Source organism: Salvelinus sp. IW2-2015, unplaced genomic scaffold, assembly GCF_002910315.2.
Source record: "Salvelinus sp. IW2-2015 unplaced genomic scaffold, ASM291031v2 Un_scaffold515, whole genome shotgun sequence".
Classification (NCBI taxonomy): Eukaryota; Metazoa; Chordata; class Actinopteri; order Salmoniformes; family Salmonidae; genus Salvelinus; species Salvelinus sp. IW2-2015.
Genome location: NW_019942566.1, coordinates 166493 through 190470, shown reverse-complemented (window position 1 = coordinate 190470; position 23978 = coordinate 166493). Strand labels below are relative to the sequence as shown.

At 42.4% G+C, this 23978-nt stretch overlaps 1 protein-coding gene across 1 annotated transcript in view; it reads left to right on the top strand.

Moving 5' to 3' along the window:
- The window catches only part of ppp1r9a (protein phosphatase 1, regulatory subunit 9A), a 106746-nt gene that overhangs the window by 44208 nt on the left and 38560 nt on the right, over positions 1–23978 (top strand). Inside the window, exons 2-4 of the mRNA XM_070438156.1 lie at positions 6591–6723; positions 13622–13742; positions 20467–20571. Coding sequence (XP_070294257.1) covers positions 6591–6723; positions 13622–13742; positions 20467–20571 — 359 coding nt within the window. The remainder of the gene's footprint in view (positions 1–6590; positions 6724–13621; positions 13743–20466; positions 20572–23978) is intronic.

Genomic DNA, 23978 nt, shown 5'->3' with positions numbered 1-23978 from the left:
AGAGCATTGCAGTTAGTCTATCCTAGAAGTAACAAAAGCATGGATACATTTTTCTGCATCATTTTTGGACAGAAAGTTTAAGATTTTTGCAATGTTACGTAGATGGAAAAAAGCTGTCCTTGAAACAGTCTTGATATGTTTTGTCAAAAGAGAGATCAGGTCCAGAGTAACGCCGAGGTCCTTCACAGTTTTATTTGAGACGACTGTACAACCATCAAGACTAATTGTCAGATTCAAACAGAGATCTCTTTGTTTCTTGGGACCTAGAACAAGCATCTCTGTTTTGTCCGGTTTAAAAGTATAACGTTTGCAGCCATCCACTTCCTTATGTCTGAAACACAGGCTTCTACGAGGGCAAGATGGGGCTTCACCATGTTTCATTGAATGTGCAGCTGTGTGTCATCCGCATAGCAGTGAAAGTTAACATTATGTTTTCGAATGACATCCCCAGAGGTAAAATATATAGTGAAAACTATAGTGGTCCTAAAACGGAACTTGAGGAACACCGAAATTTACAGATGATAACTATATCATAGACATATATACTCATAGACTATATCATAACTATATCATACTCATAGACTATATCATACTCATAGACTATATCATACTCATAGACTATATCATAACGCATAGACTAATATCATATCATAGACTATAGCATACTCATAGACTTATCATACTCATAGACATATCATAGACATATCAACTCATAATAGACTATATCATAGCATATCTATACTCATAGACTATATCATAGACTATATCATACTCATGACTATATCATAACTATATCATACTCATAGACTATATCATAGACTTAATCATACTCATAGACTATATCATACTCATAGACTATATCATACGCATAGACTATATCATACCTATAGACTATATCATATCATAGACTATATCATACTCATAGACTATATTCATATCAGACTATATCATACTCATAGACTATATCATAGACATATCATACGCATAGACTATATCATACTCAATAGACTATATCATACTCATAGACTATATCATAGATTATATCATACTAAAGACTACATCATACTCATAGACTATATCATAGACTATATCATACTCATAGACTAATCTACTCATACATATCATAGACTATATCATACTCGTATACTATATCTACTCATAAACTATATAATAGACTAGATCATGCTCGTAGGCTATATCATAGACTATATCATACTCAGTAGACTATATCATACTAGTAGACTATATATACTCATGGATTATCATCGACCATATATACTCATACTATATCAAGAATCAACGCATAGACTACATCATACTCATAGACTATATCATAGATTATATCATACTCATAGACTACATCATACTCATAGACTATATGCATAGACTATATCATACTCGTAGAGTATATCATACTCATAAACTATATCATAGACTAATAATACTATAGATTAATATACTCATGGACTATATCATAGACTATATCATACTCGTAGACTATATCATAGAACTATATCATACTCATAGACTATAGTCATACTCATAGACTATATCATACTCAGTTATATACTATATCATACGCTTATCATAGACTATATCATACCATAACTATATCATACTCATAGACTATATCATACTCATAGACTATATCATAGACTATATCATACTAGTAGACTATATCATACTCATAGATTATATCATACTCAAAAACCAGGGTTCTCCAACTCCAAATATGGCCCGCCAGCAATATTACTTGTCCCCTCAAATCCCCTCAAATGAATTATGAATATTCTTTTCATAAAAAAATATATATAATCCAAGAAAAATCTCAGACCCGAGATGCAAAAACTCCCAAATGCAATTTCCCAATACGGAAGTTACCCTACCTAAATAATGCAAAGTTACATGTTAACTTCATTCATGAGGAGAGAGAATGCAGGAGACTAATAAAGCAGGCAGCGGACCATTTTGTGGTGCTGAAAGGTAAAGCTGCAACCGCAGTGCAATCAATAGGAGGTGAACAGCGCCTGGTGCTGAAAATATAGCTAACTTGTTATGCAAGCGTTGCACAGCAACAGATGGAGAAAACCTATACCAGTCGAGTAATTCATTTCAACAATAATCTTCATTTTAATTTGACTTTACAAATAACAAGAGGGCTTAACTGGAGTCTATTTCTTCCGAGTCTAGGCCTATATAAAATACCTTAACTGGCTGAGGTAGGCTATGAGGCTTAACAGCATCTTTTACAATTAAACATATTTGTCCTAATATAAGTGTGATTTTTTTATTAGGCCTATTTACAATTGCAACTGGCCTAAAATGTAGCATCCTACATAAAACAATAATTTAAAGAAAAAAAGGCGATGTCTGTATCTGAATGGCTGTATCGGGACAGCCTGCTGTAACGACAGAACAAACAGAAAATACTGTCAGCTTGAGACCTAAGTATCCCTGGAAAAGCATTCACAATAATGTTAGTATTTACTAAATACTTCCATATAGGCCACTTAGTGACTTACTCAATGGGAAAAGTTGCATTTCCCCTCGTACACGATCTTGTGGATGTCGCGTGAGATGGATGTGATTTTGAATGCACAGGCTGTCCTCGATTGACTTATGTAAAAAGCCAGTTGCTGTCGTCAATCTATACTGCACTCATTGAGGAAAATGCAGACTCGCAGGTGTAAGTCGATCCAAACATTGTTAGTACATGAAATGCAAGTTTCTTTATAGTGCTGTATTTCTCTGAGCATGCCACCCAAAACGCACACAAGGACTCGGCACTCCCGAGTGCATCCCTGAGATGGCTCGATGTCTGGAATTCAATCAGCTCAGTTTCAATTGTGGCATCATCCAGCGAGGGTATCGTTTTCTTAGCAAGGGAGAAGACTTCTCCACCTGGACAGACTGTGAAAGGATCACGTACAAACGCAATGGTATCCTTGGGCATGATGTAGTCTTCAAATCTGGTGGAGAAGTTGTCTGGTCCCTCTGTCTGCCGTTTTCAGTGTGCTGAAGTGCAGTAGCCTTTCAGATGACAAGTCCAAATCGGGACAACTCAAGCTTCCTAGTAAAGGCCTCAAGTTTTTCCACCATGTCCACGACTGTTTTCCCTCTTCCTTGTAACTGGAGATTTAACCCGTTTAAGTTTAAGTGAGAATATGCCATGTTTAGATTTATAATGATGTCTGAGATTGAATTATTTGTAAACAGCGATATTTTCATTGCAAATAAGACACACTGGCTTGGCTTTGGGAAACGATGGTAAGATGAACACATATCTCTCTGTACATTCATGATTTATTTTCATTATCCACCTTTCTTTTTGATACTTTTTGAGAGCAACATTTTGTCTTGCTATCAAGCTAATTATTCTTTGGGGTGGCAGGTAGCCTAGTGGTTAGCGCGTTGGACTAGTAACCGAAAGGTTGCAAGTTCAAATCCCCGAGTTGACAAGTAAAAAAAATCTGTCGTTCTGCTCCTGAAGAGCAGGCCGTCATTGAAAATAAGAATTTGTTCTTAACTGACTTGCCTAGTTAAATAAAAAATAACAATTCTGAACGAATGTTGAAAACAATAGTGTAGGCTACATATACCTGTTTTTCCCCATTTTCCCAATGCACAGAGAAATAGACAAGAAAAGTCATTGAATGTAGCTGTTGATTTTATGAGTGTATTCAGATCAAAATTATTATGTTATTGTCACTGAGTTTATTATTTACTAATCTGATGTGTTAAAATGTTGTTACATTTGTAGTGTAGGCCAATTAATTGTGTTAATTTTATATACTAATTATGTTCTGGCCCGCCGACTATTAGCTCCGAATTTTTTGGCCTAAGGCTAAACCTAGTTGATGAACCCTGTCATAGACTATATCATACTCATAGACTATATCATAGACTATATCATACTCATATATATCATAGACTATATCATACTCATATATATCATAGACTATATCATACTCATAGACTATATCATAGACTATATCATACTCATAGACTATATCATACTCATATATTTAATCATAGACTATATATCATACTCATAGATTATATCATAGACTATATCATACTCATAAGACTATATATAGACTTATCATACTCATAGACTATATCATAGACTATAATCATACTCATAGACTATATCATAGACTATATCATACTCATAGACTAATATCATAGACTATATCATACTCATAGACTATATCATATACCTGATGCATACTCAATAGACTATATCATACTCATAGACTAATATACTATAGACTATATCATACTCATAGACTATATCCATAGACTATAGTCATACTCCTAGGCTATATCATAGACTATATCATACTCAGACTATATCATACTCATAGACTATATCATAGACTATATCATACTCAGACTATATCATACTCATAGACTATATCATAGACCATATCATACTCATAGACTATATCATTGACTATATCATACTCAGACTATATCATACTCATAGACTACATCATACTCATAGACTGTATCGCACAGGGAATATGTTTTTGTGAGACAGACAGACATACTATCACGTTTCAGGTATGACCCAGATGCAGACAGTGTCAAAGAAACAAAAGTTTATTTCTAAAACAGAGTCAGGCAAATGACAGGTCAAAGGCAGGCAGGAGTCAATAATCCAGAAAGGGTGCAAAGGGTCTAGAATGGCAGGCAGTCTCAGGGTCAGGGCAGGCAGGGGTCAATAATCCAGTGAGGTGGGTCAGGGTATAGAACGGCAGGCAGGGTCAGGGTCAGGGCAGGCGGAACGGTCAAAACCGGGAAGGACTAGAAAACAGGAGCAAGAAACCGGGCAGGATCAGGGGAACAAACTGGTAGGTTTCACAAACAAAACATACTGGCAACAGACAAACAGAGAACACAGGTATAAATACACAGGGGATAATGGGGAAGATGGGCGACACCTGGACGGGGGTGGAGACAAGCACAAAGACAGGTGAAACAGATCAGGGTGTGACACAGACAGCATCTTTCTGTTATTGTAGCAGTATGAATGGCTGTCTTCATCAGGCACTTCTGTTCTGTTCTGATGAATGTGTTCTTCACAGATGAGATATTCTGGCATATTAATCATGACATATTATCATTAATCATGACGCGTTGTCATTCTCCTGATGTTGCTTATTATGGAGAGTCGAAGACTGACACAGAGACACAGACTCGGCTGAATCTGCTAAATCTGACATGTCTTGTCACTGCTTGTCTGCAAACAAATGACAACAATCAACACACAACACCTGTAACCTGTTCTGCGGAAGCCGGGCCACTTAGATGAAGCCAGGTGTGTGTTCAGATAAAAATGCGTTATGTAGAACAGATATGACTGTCTGTCATGTTGAATAGGGGATCCTGTGAGGTGATTTCCACTGTTCCTTTCACCTTACTGGTTAACCCTACTGAATACACCATGCCAGGTGTTTGTTAGTTTGTCACCAGGGTGGGTGTTGGCAGTGCAGAGCTCAGAGTAGGAATGCTGACCTAGGATCAGTTTAGCCTTTTAGATAATAATGAATAAGATTACATAGGCGGGGGGATTACATAGGCGGGCACTCCTACTCTGAGACGCTGTGTGGGCCCAGGTGTGTGTTTGTCACCCGGCTGGGTGTTGGCAGTTCAGAACTGAGCTGACACAGAGACCTTGTATCAGTCTGGGACGTGGTCCGCGGTCAGTGACAGGAGTGCGTGCATCAGCCCCTTCACACCAGAGTGAGCAACAGAATCTCTCAGGCTGAAGGGGAGTGGAAGTGACTGGTAGCGTTTCAGAAGATGACCATCACTATGCCCACGCTCAAGGACGACAACTCTGCCCCTTTTCTCCTCTGTCTCTATGGACCTCATACTCCTCCAGGGTGATGATGTGTTAGTGCTAATGTAATATATCATATATATAATAATAGTAGAATTAAGCAATAAGGCCCTAGGGGGCGTGGTATATGGCCAATATACCACTGCTAAGCGCTGTTCCTCGGCATGACGCAACGCGGAGTGCCTGGATACAGCCCTTAGCCGTGGTATATTGGCCATATACCACGCCCCCTAGGGCCATATACCACACCACCACCTCCCTGAGGTACCTTATTGCTATCATAAACTGGTAACCAATGTAATTGGAAGAGTAAAAATAAATGTTTTGTCATACTCGTGGTATACGGTCTGATATACCATCGCTGTCAGCCAATCAGCATTCAACGCTCGAACAAGCCGGTTTCTAATAACATATATGACATTTAAAGTAGATACACCAGTAGTTATGTAGCCTATACTCCTAAAGTCCCTGGTTCAACACGGCCAGGCATCAGTATACTGAACTGCACATATCCACCAAAGCTCTTCACTGGACTGGATGAAAATATCATCTTTATTAACATATTTCAAACACTTGTAGTACCACTCATCTAAAGACATGTGGTCTTGCACAATATACTTATACTACTGTATATGTCTTGTTACCAACTACTCAATAACAAAATATGATTCCCCCAAACATAGCTTGTGTAAAAAGTGAACTCAGTGTGGTAGCTAACAAGTGTGTTTCTGTGTGTCTGCAGGTGTTCAACACCTACTGTAACGAGGACTATGACAGGAGGAATGAGGAGGTGGACCCGGTGGCCTCGTCAGCAGAGTACGAGCTGGAGAAGAGGGTGGAGAAACTGGAGCTGTTCCCTGTAGAGCTGGAGAAAGGTACATAGACCTGGGGCCGATCCCAAATAACCATATCCTCTATGCACTATCTCTTCACTCCCTACACCCTACACACTTCATGTACAGGGCCTTCAGAAAGTGTTCACACCCCTTGACTTTATTCACAGTTTGTTCACTTACAGCCTGAATTTAAAATGGATGAAATTTAGATTTTTTTGTCACTGGCCTACACACAATACCCCGTAATGTCAAAGTGGAATTGTTTTTAGACATTTTTACAAAGTAATACAAAATTAAAAGCTAAAATGTATTCAGTCAATAAGTATTCAACCCCTTTGTAATGGCAAGCCTAAATAAGTTCAGGAGTGGAAATTTGCTTGACAAGTCACATAATAAGTTGCATGGACTCACTTTGTGTGCAATAATAGTGTTTAACATAATGTTTTAATGGCTACCTCATCTCTGTACCCCACACATACAATTATCTGTAATGTCCCTCAATCGAGCAGTGARTTTCAAGCACAGATTCAACTACAAAGACCAGGGAGGTTTTCCAATGCCTAGTAATGAAGGACACCGATTGGTAAATGGGCCAAAATAAAAAAGCWGACAGCGGCTGTGATAGGAGAAAACTGACGATGGATCAACAACATTGTAGTTACTCCACAATAGTAACCTAAATGACAGAGTGAAAAGAAGGAAGCCTGTACAGAATTATTTTTCTCCWAAACTTGCATCCTGTTTGCAATAAGGCACTGAAGTAAAACTGCAAAAGATTTGGCAAAGAAATTAACTTCATGGCCTGAATACAAAGCGTTATGTTTGGAGCAAATCCAACTCTTCACTAATTACCTCTCTTCATATTTTCAAGCATGGTGGTGGCTGCATCATCTTATGGGTATGCTTGTCGTTGGCAAGGACTAAGGAGTTTTTTAGGATAAAAATAAATGGAATAGAGCTAAGCACAGGCAAAATCCTAGAGGAAAACCTGGTTCAGTCTGCTTTCCACCAGACACTGAGAGACAAATTCACCTTTCAGCAAGACAAAAAACACAAGGCCAAATCTACACTGGAGTTGCTTACCAAGATGACATTCCTAAGTGGCCTAGTTACAGTTTTGACTTAAATCAGCTTGAAAATGTATGTCAAGGCTTGAAAATGTCAGTCAGGCAATGATCAACATCCAGGTGTGCAAAGCTCTTAGCGACATACCCACAAAGACTCACAACTGTAATCACTTCCAGAGGTGATTCTAACATGTACTGATTCAGGGTGTTGAATACTTATCAAATAAAGATATATATATTTTTTCATATTTGTATTCCACTTTGAAATTAAATTAAATTCAAATCACATTTTATTTGTCACATGCGCCGAATACAACAGCATTTCACAACCTTACTGTGAAATGCTTACTTACAAGCCCTTAACCAACAATGCCGTTTTAAGAAAAATAAGAGTTAAGAAAAATATTTATTAAATGAACTAAAGTACAAAATTAAAGAGCAACAATAAAATAACAATAATGAGGCTATATACAGGGGGTACAGATACCGAGTTAATGTGCTGGGGGTACAGGTTAGTCGAGGTAATTGAGGTAATATATACATGTAAATCAAATCAAATCAAATTTTATTAGTCACATACACATGGTTAGCAGATGTTAATGCGAGTGTAGCGAAATGCTTGTGCTTCTAGTTCCGACAATGCAACGTTCAATAACCAACAAGTAATCTAACCAAACAATTCCACAACTACTACCTTATACACACACAAGTGTAAAGGGATAAAGAATATGTACATAAAGATATATGAATGAGTGGTGGTACAGAACGGCATAGGCAAATGCAGTAGATGGTATAGAGTACGGTATACATATGAGATGAGTACTGTAGGGTATGTAAACATAAAGTGGCATAGTTTAAAGTGGCTAGTGGTACATGTATTACATAAAGATGGCAAGATGCAGTAATGATATAGAGTACAGTATATACATATGAGATGGGTAATGTAGGGTATGTAAACATTATATTAAGTGGCATTGTTTAAAGTGGCTAGTGGTACATTTTTACATAATTTCCATCAATTCCCATTTTTAAGTGGCTGGAGTTGAGTCAGTATGTTGGCAGCGGCCGCTAAATGTTAGTGGTGGCTGTTTAACAGTCTGATGGCCTTGAGATAGAAGCTGTTTTTCAGTCTCTCGGTCCCTGCTTTGATGCACCTGTACTGACCTCGCCTTCTGGATGATAGCGGGGTGAACAGGCAGTGGCTTGGGTGGTTGTTGTCCTTGATGATCTTTATGGCCTTCCTGTGACATCGGGTGGTGTAGGTGTCCTGGAGGGCAGGTAGTTTGCCCCCGGTGATGCGTTCTGCAGACCTCACTACCCTCTGGAGAGCCTTACGGTTGTGGGCGGAGCAGTTGCCGTACCAGGCGGTGATACAGCCGACAGGATGCTCTCGATTGTGCATCTGTAGAAGTTTGTGAGTGCTTTTGGTGACAAGCCGAATTTCTTCAGCCTCCTGAGGTTGAAGAGGCGCTGTGCGCCTTCTTCACGACGCTGTCTGTGTGGGTGGACCAATTCAGTTTGTCCGTGATGTGTACACCGAGGAACTTAAAACTTTACACTTCTCCACTACTGACCCGTCGATGTGGATAGGGGGGTGCTCCCTCTGCTGTTTCCTGAAGTCCACAATCATCTCCTTTGTTTTGTTGACGTTGAGTGTGAGGTTATTTTCCTGACACCACACTCCGAGGGCCATCACCTCCTCCCTGTAGGCCGTCTCGTCGTTGTTGGTAATCAAGCCTACATGTAGTGTCATCCGCAAACTTGATGATTGAGTTGGAGGCGTGCATGGCCACGCAGTCGTGGGTGAACAGGGAGTACAGGAGAGGGCTCAGAACGACACCTTGTGGGGCCCAGTGTTGAGGATCAGCGGGGTGGAGATGTTGTTACCTACCCTCACCACCTGGGGGCGGCCCGTCAGAAGTCCAGGACCCAGTTGCACAGGCGGGGTCAGAACCCAGGGTCTCGAGCTTGATGACGAGTTTGGAGGGTACTATGGTGTTAAATGCTGAGCTGTAATCGATGAACAGCATTCTCACATGGGTATCCTCTTGTCCAGATGGGTTAGGGCAGTGTGCAGTGTGGTTGCGATTGCGTCGTCTGTGGACCTATTGGGTCGGTAAGCAAATTGGAGTGGGTCTAGGGTGTCCGGTAGGGTGGAGGTGATATGTTCCTTGACTAGTTTCTCAAAGCACTTCATGATGACGGAAGTGAGTGCTACGGGGCGGTAGTCGTTTAGCTCAGTTACCTTAGCTTTCTTGGGAACAGGAACAATGGTGGCCCTCTTGAAGCATGTGGGAACAGCGGACTGGGATAAGGATTGATTGAATATGTCCGTAAACACACCAGCCAGCTGGTCTCGCATGCTCGAGGACGCGGCTGGGAATGCCGTCTGGGCCTGCAGCCTTGCGAGGGTTAACACGTTTAAATGTTTTACTCACCTCGGCTGCAGTGAAGGAGAGCCCGCAGGTTTTGGTAGGGGGCCGTGTCAGTGGCACTGTATTGTCCTCAAAGCGGGCAAAAAAGTTGTTTAGCCTGTCTGGATCAAGACATCCTGGTCCGCGACGGGGCTGGTTTTCTTTTGTATCCGTGATTGACTGTAGACCCTGCCACATACCTCTGTGTCTGAGCTGTTGAATTGCGACTCATTTTGTCTCTTACTGGGACTTAGCCTGTTTGATTGCCTTGCGGAGAGAATAGCTACACTGTTTGTATTCGGTCATGCTTCCGGTCACCTTGCCCTGGTTAAAAGCAGTGGTTCGCGCTTTCAGTTTCACGCGAATGCTGCCGTCAATCCACGGTTTCTGGTTTGGGAATGTTTTAATCGTTGCTGTGGGTACGACATCGTCAATGCACTTCCTAATGAACTCGCTCACCGAATCAGCATATTCGTCAATATTGTTGTTGGACGCAATGCGGAACATATTCCAATCCGCGTGATCGAAGCAGTCTTGAAGCGTGGAATCAGATTGGTCGACCAGCGTTGAACAGACCTGAGCGCGGGAGCTTGTTGTTTTAGTTTCTGTTTGTAGGCTGGAATCAACAAAATGGAGTCGTGGTCAGCTTTCGAAAGGGGGGCGGGGGAGGGCCTTATATGCGTCGCGGAAATTAGTATAACAATGATCTAGGGTTTTCCAGCCCTGGTAGCACAATCGATATGCTGATAGAATTTAGGGAGTTTTGTTTTTAGATTAGCCTTGTTAAAATCCCAGCTACGATGAATGCAGCCTCAGGGTGTGTGGTTTCCAGTTTACAAAGAGTCAGATAAAGTTCGTTCAGGGCCATCGATGTGTCTGCTTGGGGGGAATATATACGGCTGTGATTATGATCGAAGAGAATTCCTTGGTAGATAATGCGGTCGACATTTGATTGTGAGGAGTTCTAGATCAGGTGAAAAGAATGACTTGAGTTCCTGTGTGTTGTTATGATGATCACACCACGTCTCGTTAATCATAAGGCATACCCCCCGCCCTCTTCTTACCAGAAAGATGTTTGTTTCTGTCGGCGCGATGATGAAGAAACAGCTGGCTGCACCGATCCGTTAGCGTCTCTTGAGTTAGCCATGTTTCCGTGAAGCAGAGCACGTTGCAATCCCTGATGTCTCTCTGGAATGCTACCCGTGCTCGGATTTCATCAACCTTATTGTCAAGAGACTGGACATTGGCGAGTAGTATGCTAGGGAGTGGAGCGCGATGTGCCCGTCTCCGAAGCCTGACCAGGAGACGCCTCGTTTGCCCCTTTTACGGCGTCGCAACAGGGTACGCCGGCTGGGATCAGATCCATTGTATTGGGTGGAAGGCAAAACACTGGATCCGTTTCGGGAAAGTCATATTCCTGGTAGGAACAATGATGAGTTGACGTTAATCGTATATTCAGTAGTTCCTCCCGACTGTATGTAATGAAACCTAAGATTACCTGGGGTACCGATGTAAGAAATAACACATAAAAAAACAAAATACTGCATATTTTCCAAGGAACGCGAAGCGAGGCGGCCATCTCGTTTCGGCGCCGGATGTAAAGGATGTGTAGGTAGGGGTAAAGTGATTATGCATAGATAATAGATAATAAACAGCGAGTAGCTGTCAATACAAATAGTCCGAGTAGCCATTTGATTAATTGTTCATCAGTCTTATAGCTTGGGGGTAGAAGCTGTTAAGGAGCCTTATGTACCTAGATTTGGCGCTAGTGGCTGGAGTCTTTGTTAATTTTCCTTCCTTTGACACCGCCTGGTATAGTGGTCCTGGATGGCAGGAAGTTTGGCCCCAGTGATGTACTGGGCCGTACTTTGTACTGGGCCGTACTACCCTCTGTAGTGCCTTGTGGTCGGAGGCAGAGCAGTTGCCATACCAGGCGGTGATGCAACCAGTCAGGATGCTCTCGATGTCACAGCTGTAGAACTTTTTGAGGATCCTGGAACCCAAGCTAAATCTTTTCAGTCTCCTGAGGGGGAATAGACATTGTTGTGCCCTCTTCACGACTGTCTTGGTGTGTTTGGATCATGATAGTTTGTTGGTGATGTGGACACCAAGGAACTTGAAGCTCTCAACTTGCTCCACTACAGCCCAGTCGATGAAAATGGGGGTGTGCTCGGCCCTCCTTTTCCTGTAGTCCACAATCATCTCCTTTGTCTTGATCACGTTGAGGTAGAGGTAGTTGTCCTGGCCCCACACTTCCAGGTCTCTGACCTCCTCCCTATAGGCTGTGTCATTGTTGTCGGTGATCAGGCCTACCATCGTTGTGTCGTCAGCAAACTTAATGATGGAGTAGGAGTCATGCTTGGCCACGCAGTCATGGAGTAACAGGGAGTACAGGAGGGGACTAAGCATGCACCCCTGAGGGGCCCCCGTGTTGAAGACTAGCGTGGCAGATGTGTGGTTGAAAATGTCAGTGAAGACACTTGCCAGTTGGTCACCGCATGCTCGGAGTACATGTCCTGGTAATCAATCTGTCCCTGCAGCCTTGTGAAGGTTGACCTGTTTAAAGGTCTTACCCACATTGGCTATGGTGAGTGTGATCACACAGTCGTCCGGAACAGCTTGTGCTCTCATGCATGCTTCAGTGTTGCTTGCCTCGAAGCGCACATGGAAGTCATTTAGCTCGTCTGGTAGCCTTGTGCACTGGGCAGCTCGCGGCTGGGCTTCCCTTTGTAGTCCGTAATAGTTTGCAAGCCCTGCAACATCTGACGAGCGTCAAAGCCGGTGAAGTAGGATTAAATCTTAGTCCTGTAGTTACACTTTGCCTGTTCAATGATTCGTCTGATGGCATAGTGGGAGTCCTGCTCCTTGAAAGCGGCAGCTCTACCCTTTAGCTCAGTGCGGATGTTGCCTGTAATCCATGTCTTCTGGTTGGGGTATGTACGCACGGTCACTGTGGGGACAACGTCATTGATGCAGTTATTGATGAAGCTGGGGACGGATGTGGTATACTTCTCAATGCCATCGGATGAGTCCCGGAACATAGTTCAGTCTATGCTAGCAATAGAGTCCTGTAGCTTAGCATCTGCGTCATCTGACCACTTCCGCATTGAGCGAGTCACTGGTACTTCCTGCTTTAGCTTTTGCTTGTAAGCAGAAATCAGGAGGATATAATTATGGTCAGATTTGCCAAATGGAGTGCGAGGGAGAGCTTTGTACATGTCTCTGTGTGTGGAGTAAAGCTGGTCTAGAGTTTTTATTCCTCTTTTTGCACATGTAACATGCTGGTAGATGGATATCTATCTATCTATCCATCCATCCCTCGCCTCCTACCCACAGGCTGACATTAAGGATGGTATTGACTGAAACACACACACAGGGCACGCCCCCCCCCCTCTCTCTATGACACAAACACATACACACTTGCCATTGTATAACCCCTGTCTCCTCTCTGCCCAGATGATGATGGCCTTGGTATCAGTATCATAGGAATGGGAGTGGGTGCTGACGCCGGTCTGGAGAAACTGGGAATCTTTGTCAAGACTGTCATTGAGGGTGGGGCGGCTGAGAGAGATGACAGGTAAGAGCTCTCTGCTTCCTGAGAAGGTGCCAATTCAATCCCAGTACACACACACACATACACACATACACACACACACACACTAGTCCTCATGGCCCAGAGAGATTTAGCAGCAGGGGTCTGGGATTACAGTCAGGAGGGAGGCACGGCCTGAAATTTAAGCAACAGCTCTGGGATGTTATCACACTCTGCAGCTGCAGGAAACAGTGTGTGCGTGGGTGGGTGCGTGTGCACACATAATATAATATAACATAATATACTCTACGGGCATATCAAAGTTCCAGGGATCTCTGCTAGTGTTAAAGTTATGGCCCGTTTTATATAGAGAAATTGGGATAGTAGGCAATGTAACCAATCACAGTGCTCTTCTTACTTGTAACATTGCACATCCTGCAAGTCACCAGCAGAGGGCGACCATTTTGAATCCATTTTCACATTCACTGTGTTGGTAAGGCTTACAAACTGGATCATAACTCTAAAAGTAGCATAGATCCCACTCTGGAATTTTCATATGCACATAAACTATATTATGTTCAACAATGTATATCTTTTTTTAAAGCCAAATGTTTTTAGGTTTTCAATATTCATGTTTATATTTATTTATAAACTAATATAAAACTATTTAACAAAATTATCAAACTACTACTCATATTACAGAGCAAGSGGTAAAGCTTCATATGACACCAATGTTTGCTTTGTAGCACCTACAGAAACACTATGGAGTCTTAAAGGAGGACTKGGTAAGGCCAAAATGTCATAAATATGCCAACTTTGACCAATTATTTCTCAACTATGCTCTTAGATACACATGTCAAATATGTCCACAATCCTTCCTCCAAAGGACTATTCTATGGCTTACATTTCGTGAAAATCCCCCAAATCATGTTCTTTTTTTGTCTGGGTTTCGTTTGTCTGGGTTTCACTCAACACAGAGATCAGCTTTCATAGTCACACATGCACACATACACGGACGCATGCAGACACAGGGAGAGAGAGAAAACCCCTCTGCATCATCTTCCACTGAGCCTCTCAGTCCCACCCCACACTTCGCTTAAATCTGAGGGTTAATCGGAACGTGGTCTTGGTGAGAGATTTAATGTGAGACAGAGAGGCCTGTGTGTGTGTGTGCCTGTGTGTGTGTTTGTCAAATCAAATCAATAAATCAAATAAAATTGTATTTGTCACGTACTTTGTAAACAACAGGTGTAGACTAACAGTGAAATGCTTACTTACGGGGCCCTTCCTAACAATGCAGAGAGAAATAACATGTAATAATAAAAGTAATAATGAATACACAATGAGTAACGATAACTTGGCTATATACACGGGGTACCAGTACTGATTCAATGTGCTGGGGTATGAGGAAATGAGGTAGATATGTACATATAACTTGGAATAAATTGACTAGGCAACAGGATAGATAATAAACAGTAACAGCAGCGTATGTGATGAGTCAAAAGGTTTATGCGAAAAGGGTCAATGCAGATAGTCCGGGTAGCTATTTGGTGAACTATTTAACTATTTTACTTCTACCCCCAACTATGGCTTGGTGGTAGAAGCTGTTCAGGGTCCTGATTGTTCCAGACTTGGGGCATTGGTACCGCTTACCATGCGGTAGCAGAGAGAACAGTCTATGACTTGGGTGGCTGCCGGGTATAGTGGTCCTGGATGGCACTACCCTCTGTAGTGCCTTGTATTCGGACGCCAAGCAGTTGTCATACCAAGCGGTGATACAGCCAGTCAAGATGTTCTCAATGGTGCAGCTGTATATCTTTTTGAGGATCTGAGGTCCCATGCCAAATCTTTTCAGCCTCCTAAGGGGAAGAGGCATTGCTGTGCCCTCTTCATGACTGTGTCGGTGTGTGTGGAACATGATAGATCCTTAGTGATGTGGACACGAGGAACTTGAAGCTCTCGACCTGCTCCACTACAACCCGGTTGATGTGAATGGGGGCGTGCTCGGCCCTCTGTTTCCTGTAGTCCACGATCAGTTCCTTTGTCTTTCTGACTTTGAGGAAGATGTTGTTGTCCTGGCACCACACTGMCAGGACTCTGACCTCCCTATAGGCTGTCTCATCGTCATCGGTGATCAGGCCTACCACCATTGTGTCGTCAGCAAACTTAATGATGGTGTTGGAGTCGTGCGTGGCCACGCAATTGTGGGTGAACAGGGAGTACAGGAGGGGACTGAGCACGCACCCCTGAGGGGCCCCCATGTTGAGGGTCAGCGTGGCGGATGTCTTGTTGCCTACCCTCACCACCTGGAGACGGGCCGTCAGGAAATCCAGGATCCAGTTGCAGAGGGAGGTGTTCAGTCTCAGGATCCTTAGCTCAGTGATGCGCTTGGAGGGCACTATGGTGTTGAACGCTGAGCTGTAGTCAGTGAACAGCATTCTCACATTGGTGTTCCTCTTGTCCTGGTTGGAGAGGGCAGTGTTGAGTGCATTAGAGATTGCATCACCTGTGGATCTATTGGGGCAGTATGTAAATTGGAGTGGGTCCAGGGTGTCTGGGATGATGGTGTTGATGTGAGCCATGACCAGGCTTTTAAAGCATTTCATGGCTACAGATATGAGTGCTATGGGGCGATAGTCATTTTGACAGGTGACCTTGGCTTTCTTGGGCACAGAGACTATGGTGGTCTGCTTAAAACATGTAGGTATTACAGACTGGGTCAGGGAGAGGTTCAAAATATCAGTGAAGACACTTGCCAGCTGGTCAGTGCGTGCTCTGAGTACACATCCTGATAATCCGTCTGGCCCTGCGGCCTTGTGAATGTTAACCTGTTTAAAGGTCTTCCTCATACCGGCTCACACAGTCACCCAGAACAGCTGGTGCTCTCATGCATGGTTCCGTGTTGCTTGCCTCGAAGCAAGCATAGAAGTCATTTAGCTTGTCTGGTAGGTGTGTGTGTGTGTGTGTGTGTGTGTGTGTGTCAGACAGGAAGGCACTTCTTTGGCTTACAGAGGTCTGTCTGGGGAGCCAATGAGATTATGACTGAATTGAAATGGAATTGACCCCGTCCGTGCTTTGATGATTACTGTTGTCCTAGGCCCTGTATGAAAGAAAAGCCCTTAAAAGTGTCATATGCAACCAGTCAATGTCACGTGAAGTGGTTGACAGTGTTGCAATGCCGATGGTTAGTCTGTCTGTCTGTGTTAGTTGGTTTGTATTCTGTCTGTCTGTCTGAAGTGGTTTGCATTCAGTCTGGCTGTCCCGACACCATACAGTATGTCAGTAATCATATCTGTGTTTGTCCACCATCATGACAGGCTGAGTTGTGGATGTGATGCTACAGTGATTCAGACTGTAAACTGCTGTTAGGTCAGACAGTGTTAGGTTTGACACGTTTTAAGTGTACATTTAAATTCTCAGAATAGCTTGGACATCCACTGTATTGATGCTTTGTTACATGGGTATTATAATGTTATTGCGACCATAGAAGATCTATGAATAGAAAAGTGGGACTTAGGGAAAAACATGCCCTGGACTTTCACGCTAATGTTATCTAAATGAATTATTATATTCGAATTGTTAAATCAAAATGGAATTTTAAAATAGACAGCCTACTCATTATTGTTTTGTTAAAGAACTGTCACCACAACAGCCTTGTCACAGGCTGTGTCTGTGTCCCAAATGGCACCGTGTTCTCTATGGGCCCTGGTCAAATGTAGTGCACTAAATAGGGAATAGGGTGCCATTTGGGGATGCAAACATTCTGATAACCTTGTTTCCTCTGTTGACCAAATTGGTGTTGGCTCACAAGCCCTGGGTGCTAGCAGGAAGCGACATCTACACATCCTGTCATGTCCAAGCTAACCCCACAGTTTGAATGTAATGCTTTCTGTCTGTTCGGCAATAGTGCTGCTCCACTCTTGTAATGGAGAACGGTTGCCTCAAGACATGTCTAGCTGTACTGTATTCAGTAGTTTGATAATTAGCTATTGCACCATTTTGCACCGCTGAACACTCAGCTCACATCATGTGATAATACATTTTCAAAAGCAGATTATGAAATCTGACTTCGATTAGATATTTTCTAAGCATCCCTTACTCAACATTGACTTTTTTTTATCACTCTGCAAAGCACCACATCAGTGCATAGTCTACTACTGCACAGTGGATCATTTTATATATGTATATACACTACCGTTCAAAAGTTTGGGGTCACTTAGAAATGTCCTTGTTTTTGAAAGAAAAGCTATTTATTTTGTTCATTGAAATAACATCAAATTGATCAAAAATACAGTATAAACATTGTTAATGTTGTAAATGACTATTATATCTGGAAAYGGCAGATTTTTTAATGGAATATCTACATAGGCGTACAGAGGCCCATTATCAGCAATCATCATTCCTGTGTTCCAATGGCACGTTGTGTTAGCTAATCCAAGTTTATCATTTTAAAAGGCAAATTGATCATTAGAAAACCCTTTTGCAATTATGTTAGCACAGCTGAAAACTGTTATTCTGATTAAAGGAGCAAAAGAACTGGCCTTTAGACTAGTTGAGTGTCTGGAGCATCAGCATTTGTACGTTCGATTACAGGATCAAAATGGCCAGAAGTTTCTTCTGAAACTTGTCAGTCTATTTTTGTTCTGAGAAATGAAGACTATTCCATGTGAGAAATTGCCAAGAAACTGAAGTTCTCGTACAATGCTATGTACTACTCCCTTCACAGAACAGAACAAACTGGCTCTAACCAGGATAGAAARAGGAGTGGGAGGCCCGGGTGCACAACTGAGCAAGAGGACAAGTACATTAGAGTGTCTTTTGACCCATTCCCCTTGACAGAGCTGGTGTAACTGAGTCAGGTTTGTCGGCCTCCTTGCTCGCACACACTTTTTCAGTTCTGCCCACAAATTGTCTATAGGAATGAGGTCAGGGCTTTGTGATGGCCACTCCAATACCTTGACTTTGTTGTCCTTAAGCCATTTTGCCACAACTTTGGAAATATGCTTGGGGTCATTGTCCTTTTGGAAGACCCATTTGCGACTAAGCTTTAACATCCTGACTGTTGTCTTGAGATGTTACTTCAATATATCCACATAATTCTCCTCCCTCATGATGCCATCTATTTTGTGAAGTGCACCAGTCCCTCCTGCAGCAAAGCACCCCCACAACATGATGCTGCCACCCCCGTGCTTCATGGTTGGGATGGTGTTCTTCGGCTTTCAAGCCTCCCCCTTTTTCCTCCAAACATAACAATGGTCATTATGGCCAAACAGTTCTATTTTTGTTTCATCAGACCAGAGGACATTTCTCCAAAAAGTCAGCGATCTTTGTCCCAATGTGCAGTTGCAAACCGTAGTCTGGCTTTTTATGGTGGTTTTGGAGCAGTGGCTTCATCCTTGCTGAGCGGTATTTCAGGTTTATGTCAATATAGGACTCGTTTTACGGTGGATATAGATCATTTGTACCTGTTTCCTCCAGCATCTTCAAAATGTCCTTTGCTGTTGTTCTGGGATTGATTTGCACTTTTCGCCCAAAGTACGTTCATCTCTAGGAGACAGAACGCGTCTCCTTCCTGAGTGGTATGATGGCTGCGTGGTCCCATGGTGTTTATTACTTGCGTACTATTGTTTGTACAGATGAAGGTGGTACCTTCAGGCATTTGGAAATTGCTCCCAATGATGAACCAGACTTGTGGAGGTCTAATTTCTTTTCTGAGGTCTTGGATGATTTTTTTGGATTTTACCATGACGTCAAGCAAAGAGGCACTGAGTTTGAAGGTAGGCCTTGAAATACATTCACAGGTACACCTCCAATTGACTCAAATGATGTCAATTAGCCTATCAGAAACTTCTAAAGCCATTACATAATTTTCTGGAATTTTCCAAGCTGTTTAAAGGCACAGTCAACTTAGTGTATGTAAACTTCTGACCCACTGGAATTGTGATACAGTGATTTATAAGTGAAATAATCTGTCTGTAAACAAATTGATGGAAAATGACTTGTGTTATGCACAAAGTAGATGTCCTAACTGTAACAATCGTCGTCCTCGTCTGATGAGGAATAGGAAAAGATCGGACCAAACTGCAGCGTGATACGTGTCCATGTTAAATTTATTACAACTGAACACTGAATACAAATAACAAAAGTGAAACAAACGAAAATCGAAACAGTCCTATCAGGTGACACAAACAAAACAGGAAACAACTACCCACAAACACAGGTGGGAACAGGCTACCTAAGTATGGTTCTCAATCAGAGACAACAATTGACAGCTGCCTCTGATTGGGAACCATACCAGGCCAAACACATAGAAATACAACACACAGAACAAAACATAGAATGAAAAACATGGAATGCCCACCCCAACTCACGCCCTGACCAAACCAAAATAGAGACATAAAAAAGGAACTAAGGTCAGGACGTGACACTAACTGACTTGCCAAAACTATAATTTGTTAACAAGACATTTGTGGAGTGGTTGAAAAACTAGTTTTAATGACTCCAACCTAAGTGTATGTAAACTTCCCACTTCAACTGTATATAATTACTTTTAGTTTGTTTTCAAATACATTTTTCTTTCATTGAACATAACAGATAGAGAGAGAATGACAAGTAGTTGGCCTGATTCAAACCTATACCGCAGACATGTGTACCAGAGGCTACGGCTTTACCACTAGACCAGCCAAGCCACAGCTCAGTAGATCCTACAGTAACCTTTATCTCTAACCTTTGTGTGACCTTTCTGTGACCTCAGTGTGTTGTGTCGTAGGATCAAGGTGAACGACCAGATCGTGGAGGTGGACGGCACCAGTCTGGTGGGGGTGACCCAGAGCTTCGCTGCCTCCGTCCTGAGGAACACCCAGGGAGTGGTTAGGTAAGATCAACTGCCACATCCGTAACATTTTATTTTCATTTATTTATACAGATGAGTCCACGGCACCATAAAGTGGAATAAACCACAGCCGTCATGGGCATCAGCCATGGTCTGTTTAGTTAAAACAGCATTTTTAGTGGGATAACTCAATGTGTACTGCTACACTTTATATAGTAGTCTGACAGATAGTCAACATTTCTGCACATGAGAAATAATGCATGGGTCGTCCTTTTGCGTGGATTTGATATTTTAAGTAGAGATTGTGTACCGATATTACATTTAAAAATCCTCTTCTATTAAATGAAGTGCCCTTTAATACAGACCACATGGAGAAATCAATAAATCAGATTTTTAATATGAATAAAAGCTTGCTAAAGTGTCTTTAAACTTAACCCAATTTACTGTTAATGTTTTCAAACTGCAGACCACCAAAACTGCTACACAAACACAACATAGCTTGCATGTGAAAACTGTTTTGGCAGACCCCCATTCATGCATTCATTAGCATAATATCAATAGCGTGGAAATGTATCATTGTAAGAGAGTAGCAGTGGACAGCAGGCCTCCACTCTACAGAGCAGAACAGTCAATATAGGAGCACATCATGGAAGAGACACAGACATGGTCAGAGGAGAAGCCATATCTACTTACTGGTGTGATTGGTGCTCAGGGGATGAGGGCTGGAGAGGAAGGACATGTCAAACTTTATTGCAGCATATTGTTCCCATGAACACATGGCTGTTTGATGAGCAAATATTGATTGAAGTATGGACAGCAGCAGCAAAGATATTTGGCTGGCTATAAGAGAAAGTGATATTAAACACTGCCATTTCTCTTCTCTTCTGCTCTGTCCTCTTCTCTCCTATCCTCTCCTCTCTATCGCTCCTTTTTCATTCACTTTCTTCTTCCTCCTGTCCAGTAAATCCCTCTCTCTCTATCCTCCCTGGGTTTGATCGCCCTGTGCCCYAGATTCGCCATTTCAACTAAATTTAACCCTGACGTACGACGTCATCCAGGTCTCTGAAACCACATAAGTGCAAGTTCACTGGTCACCCAGCATAAGGCTAAAAAAATAAAGCGTATCTTTGTCACCAAATTTACAGTTGAAGTCGGAAGTTTACATACACCTTAGCCAAATACATTTAAACTCCGTTTTTTACAATTCCTGACATTTAATCCTAGTAAAAATTCCCTGTCTTAGGTCAGTTAGGATCACCACTTTATTTTAATAATGTGAAATGTCAGAATAATAGTAGAGAGAATTATTTATTTCAGCTTTTATTTCTTTCATCACATTCCCAGTGGGTCAGAAGTTTACATACACTCAATTAGTATTTGGTAGCATTGCCTTTAAATTGTTTAACTTGGGTCAAACATTTCAGGTAGCCTCCACAAGCTTCCCACAATAAGTTGGGTGAATTTTGTCCCATTCCTCCTGACATAGCTGGTGTAACTGAGTAAGGTTTGTAGGCCTCCTTGCTCGCACACGCTTTTTCAGTTCTGCCCACAAATTGTCTATAGGATTGAGGTCAGGGCTTTGTGATGGCCACTCCAATACCTTGACTTTGTTGTCCTTAAGGCATTTTGCCACAAATTTGGAAGTATGCTTGGGATCATTGTCAATTTGGAAGACCCATTTGCGACCAAGCTTTAACTTCCTGACTGATGTCTTGAGATGTTGCTTCAATACAACCACATCATTTTCCTGCCTCATGATGCCATTTATTTTATGAAGTGTACCAGTCCCTCCTGCATCAAAGCATCCCCACAACATGATGCTGCCACCCCCGTGCTTCACAGTTGGGATGGTGTTCTTCGGCTTGCAAGCCTCCCCCTTTTTCCTCCAAACATAACAATGGTCATTATGGCCAAACAGTTCAATTTTTGATTCGTCAGACCAGAGGACATTTCTCCAAAAAGTACGATCTTTGTCCCCATGTGCAGCTGCAAAGTAGATGTCCTAACCGACTTGCCAAAACTATAGTTTGATATCAAGAAATTTGTGGAGTGGTTGAAAAACAAGTTTTAATGACTCCAACCTAAGTGTATGTAAACTTCCGACTTCAACTGTATAAACCAGATATTAAAAGACAGCACAATTAAACAACATCCCACGTGGTTGACTGAGTGAGGGCATATCTGTTGTGAGGCAATGTAATGCGGACATCCCTGACATCCCTAACCCCAGTGCCCCGTGCGTCCCAAATGGCACCTTATTCCCTATATAGTGCACTACCTTTGATCAGAGTCCTATGGGCCCTTGTCAAAGAAGTACATTATATAACAGGGTTTCCCAAACTCGGTCCTCGGCAACCACAGGGATGCACGTTTTCATTTTTTGCCCTAGCTCTACACAGCTGATTAAAATATTAAACTAATCATCAAGCTTTGATCATTTGAATCAGCTGTGTAGTGTTAGGGGTAAAAACTAAACGTGCACCCGAGGACCGAGTTTGGGAAACGCTGCTATATAGGGAAGGGAATAGGGTGCCATTTGGGACTCAGACCCTGTCTGTCAACATACTGTAGCAGCTCCTAATGGACAAGACATGTCGGTATTATGGCTGTTGTTCCCAGAAGCAGGGTAGACCCCCCCCCCTGCATGTTGCTTTACCGGGAAAGAGGAAACTGTTTCCAGGTCAGCTGCTAGATGAAGAGATGGAGGAGCGCGCTCCTTGATTCTGATTTCTCTCAGTTGTTGATTCAGATGGAGATCAAAGTTAACTCTGGAATGTAGCCAGCCTAGCTCTGTAATCAGCATGCCCACTCCGGATGATTGGAGACACAGTCAAATATGCTCTCCCACTGAGATAGAGGGATCCATCTTGGAGTAAACGAGAGAGAAACCAGAGAAATATGTGTTTTTACCTCCTATATATTTTATTTTATATATTTTTTATTGAACCTTTATTTAACTAGGCAAGTCAGTTAAGAACAAATTATTATTTACAATGACGGCCTACCCCATCATTGTATGCTGGGTATGCTGGGTGGTAGAGAGGGAACATGGGGGAAGAGAGCCTGCCCCTCTCTCTCTCTCTCTCTCTCTCTCTCTCTCTCTCTCCTCTCTCTTGCTCTCCTACTCTCCTCTCTCTCTCTCTCCTCTCTCTCTCTCTCTCTCTCTCTCTCTCTCTCTCTCTCCTCTCTCTCTCTCTCTCTCTCTCTCTCCTTCTCTCTCTCTCTCCTCTTCTCTCTCTCTCTCTCTCTCTCTCTCTTCTCTCTCTTCTCTCCTCTCTCTCTCTCTCTCTCTCTCTCTCTCTTCTCTTCTCTCCCTCTCTCTCTCTCTCTCTCTCTCGCTCTCTCCCTCTCTCTCTCTTCTCTCTCTCCTCTCTCTCTCTCTCTCTCTCTCTCTCTCTCTCTCTCTCTCTCCTCTCTCTCTCTCTCTCTCTCCTCTCTCTCGCTCTCTC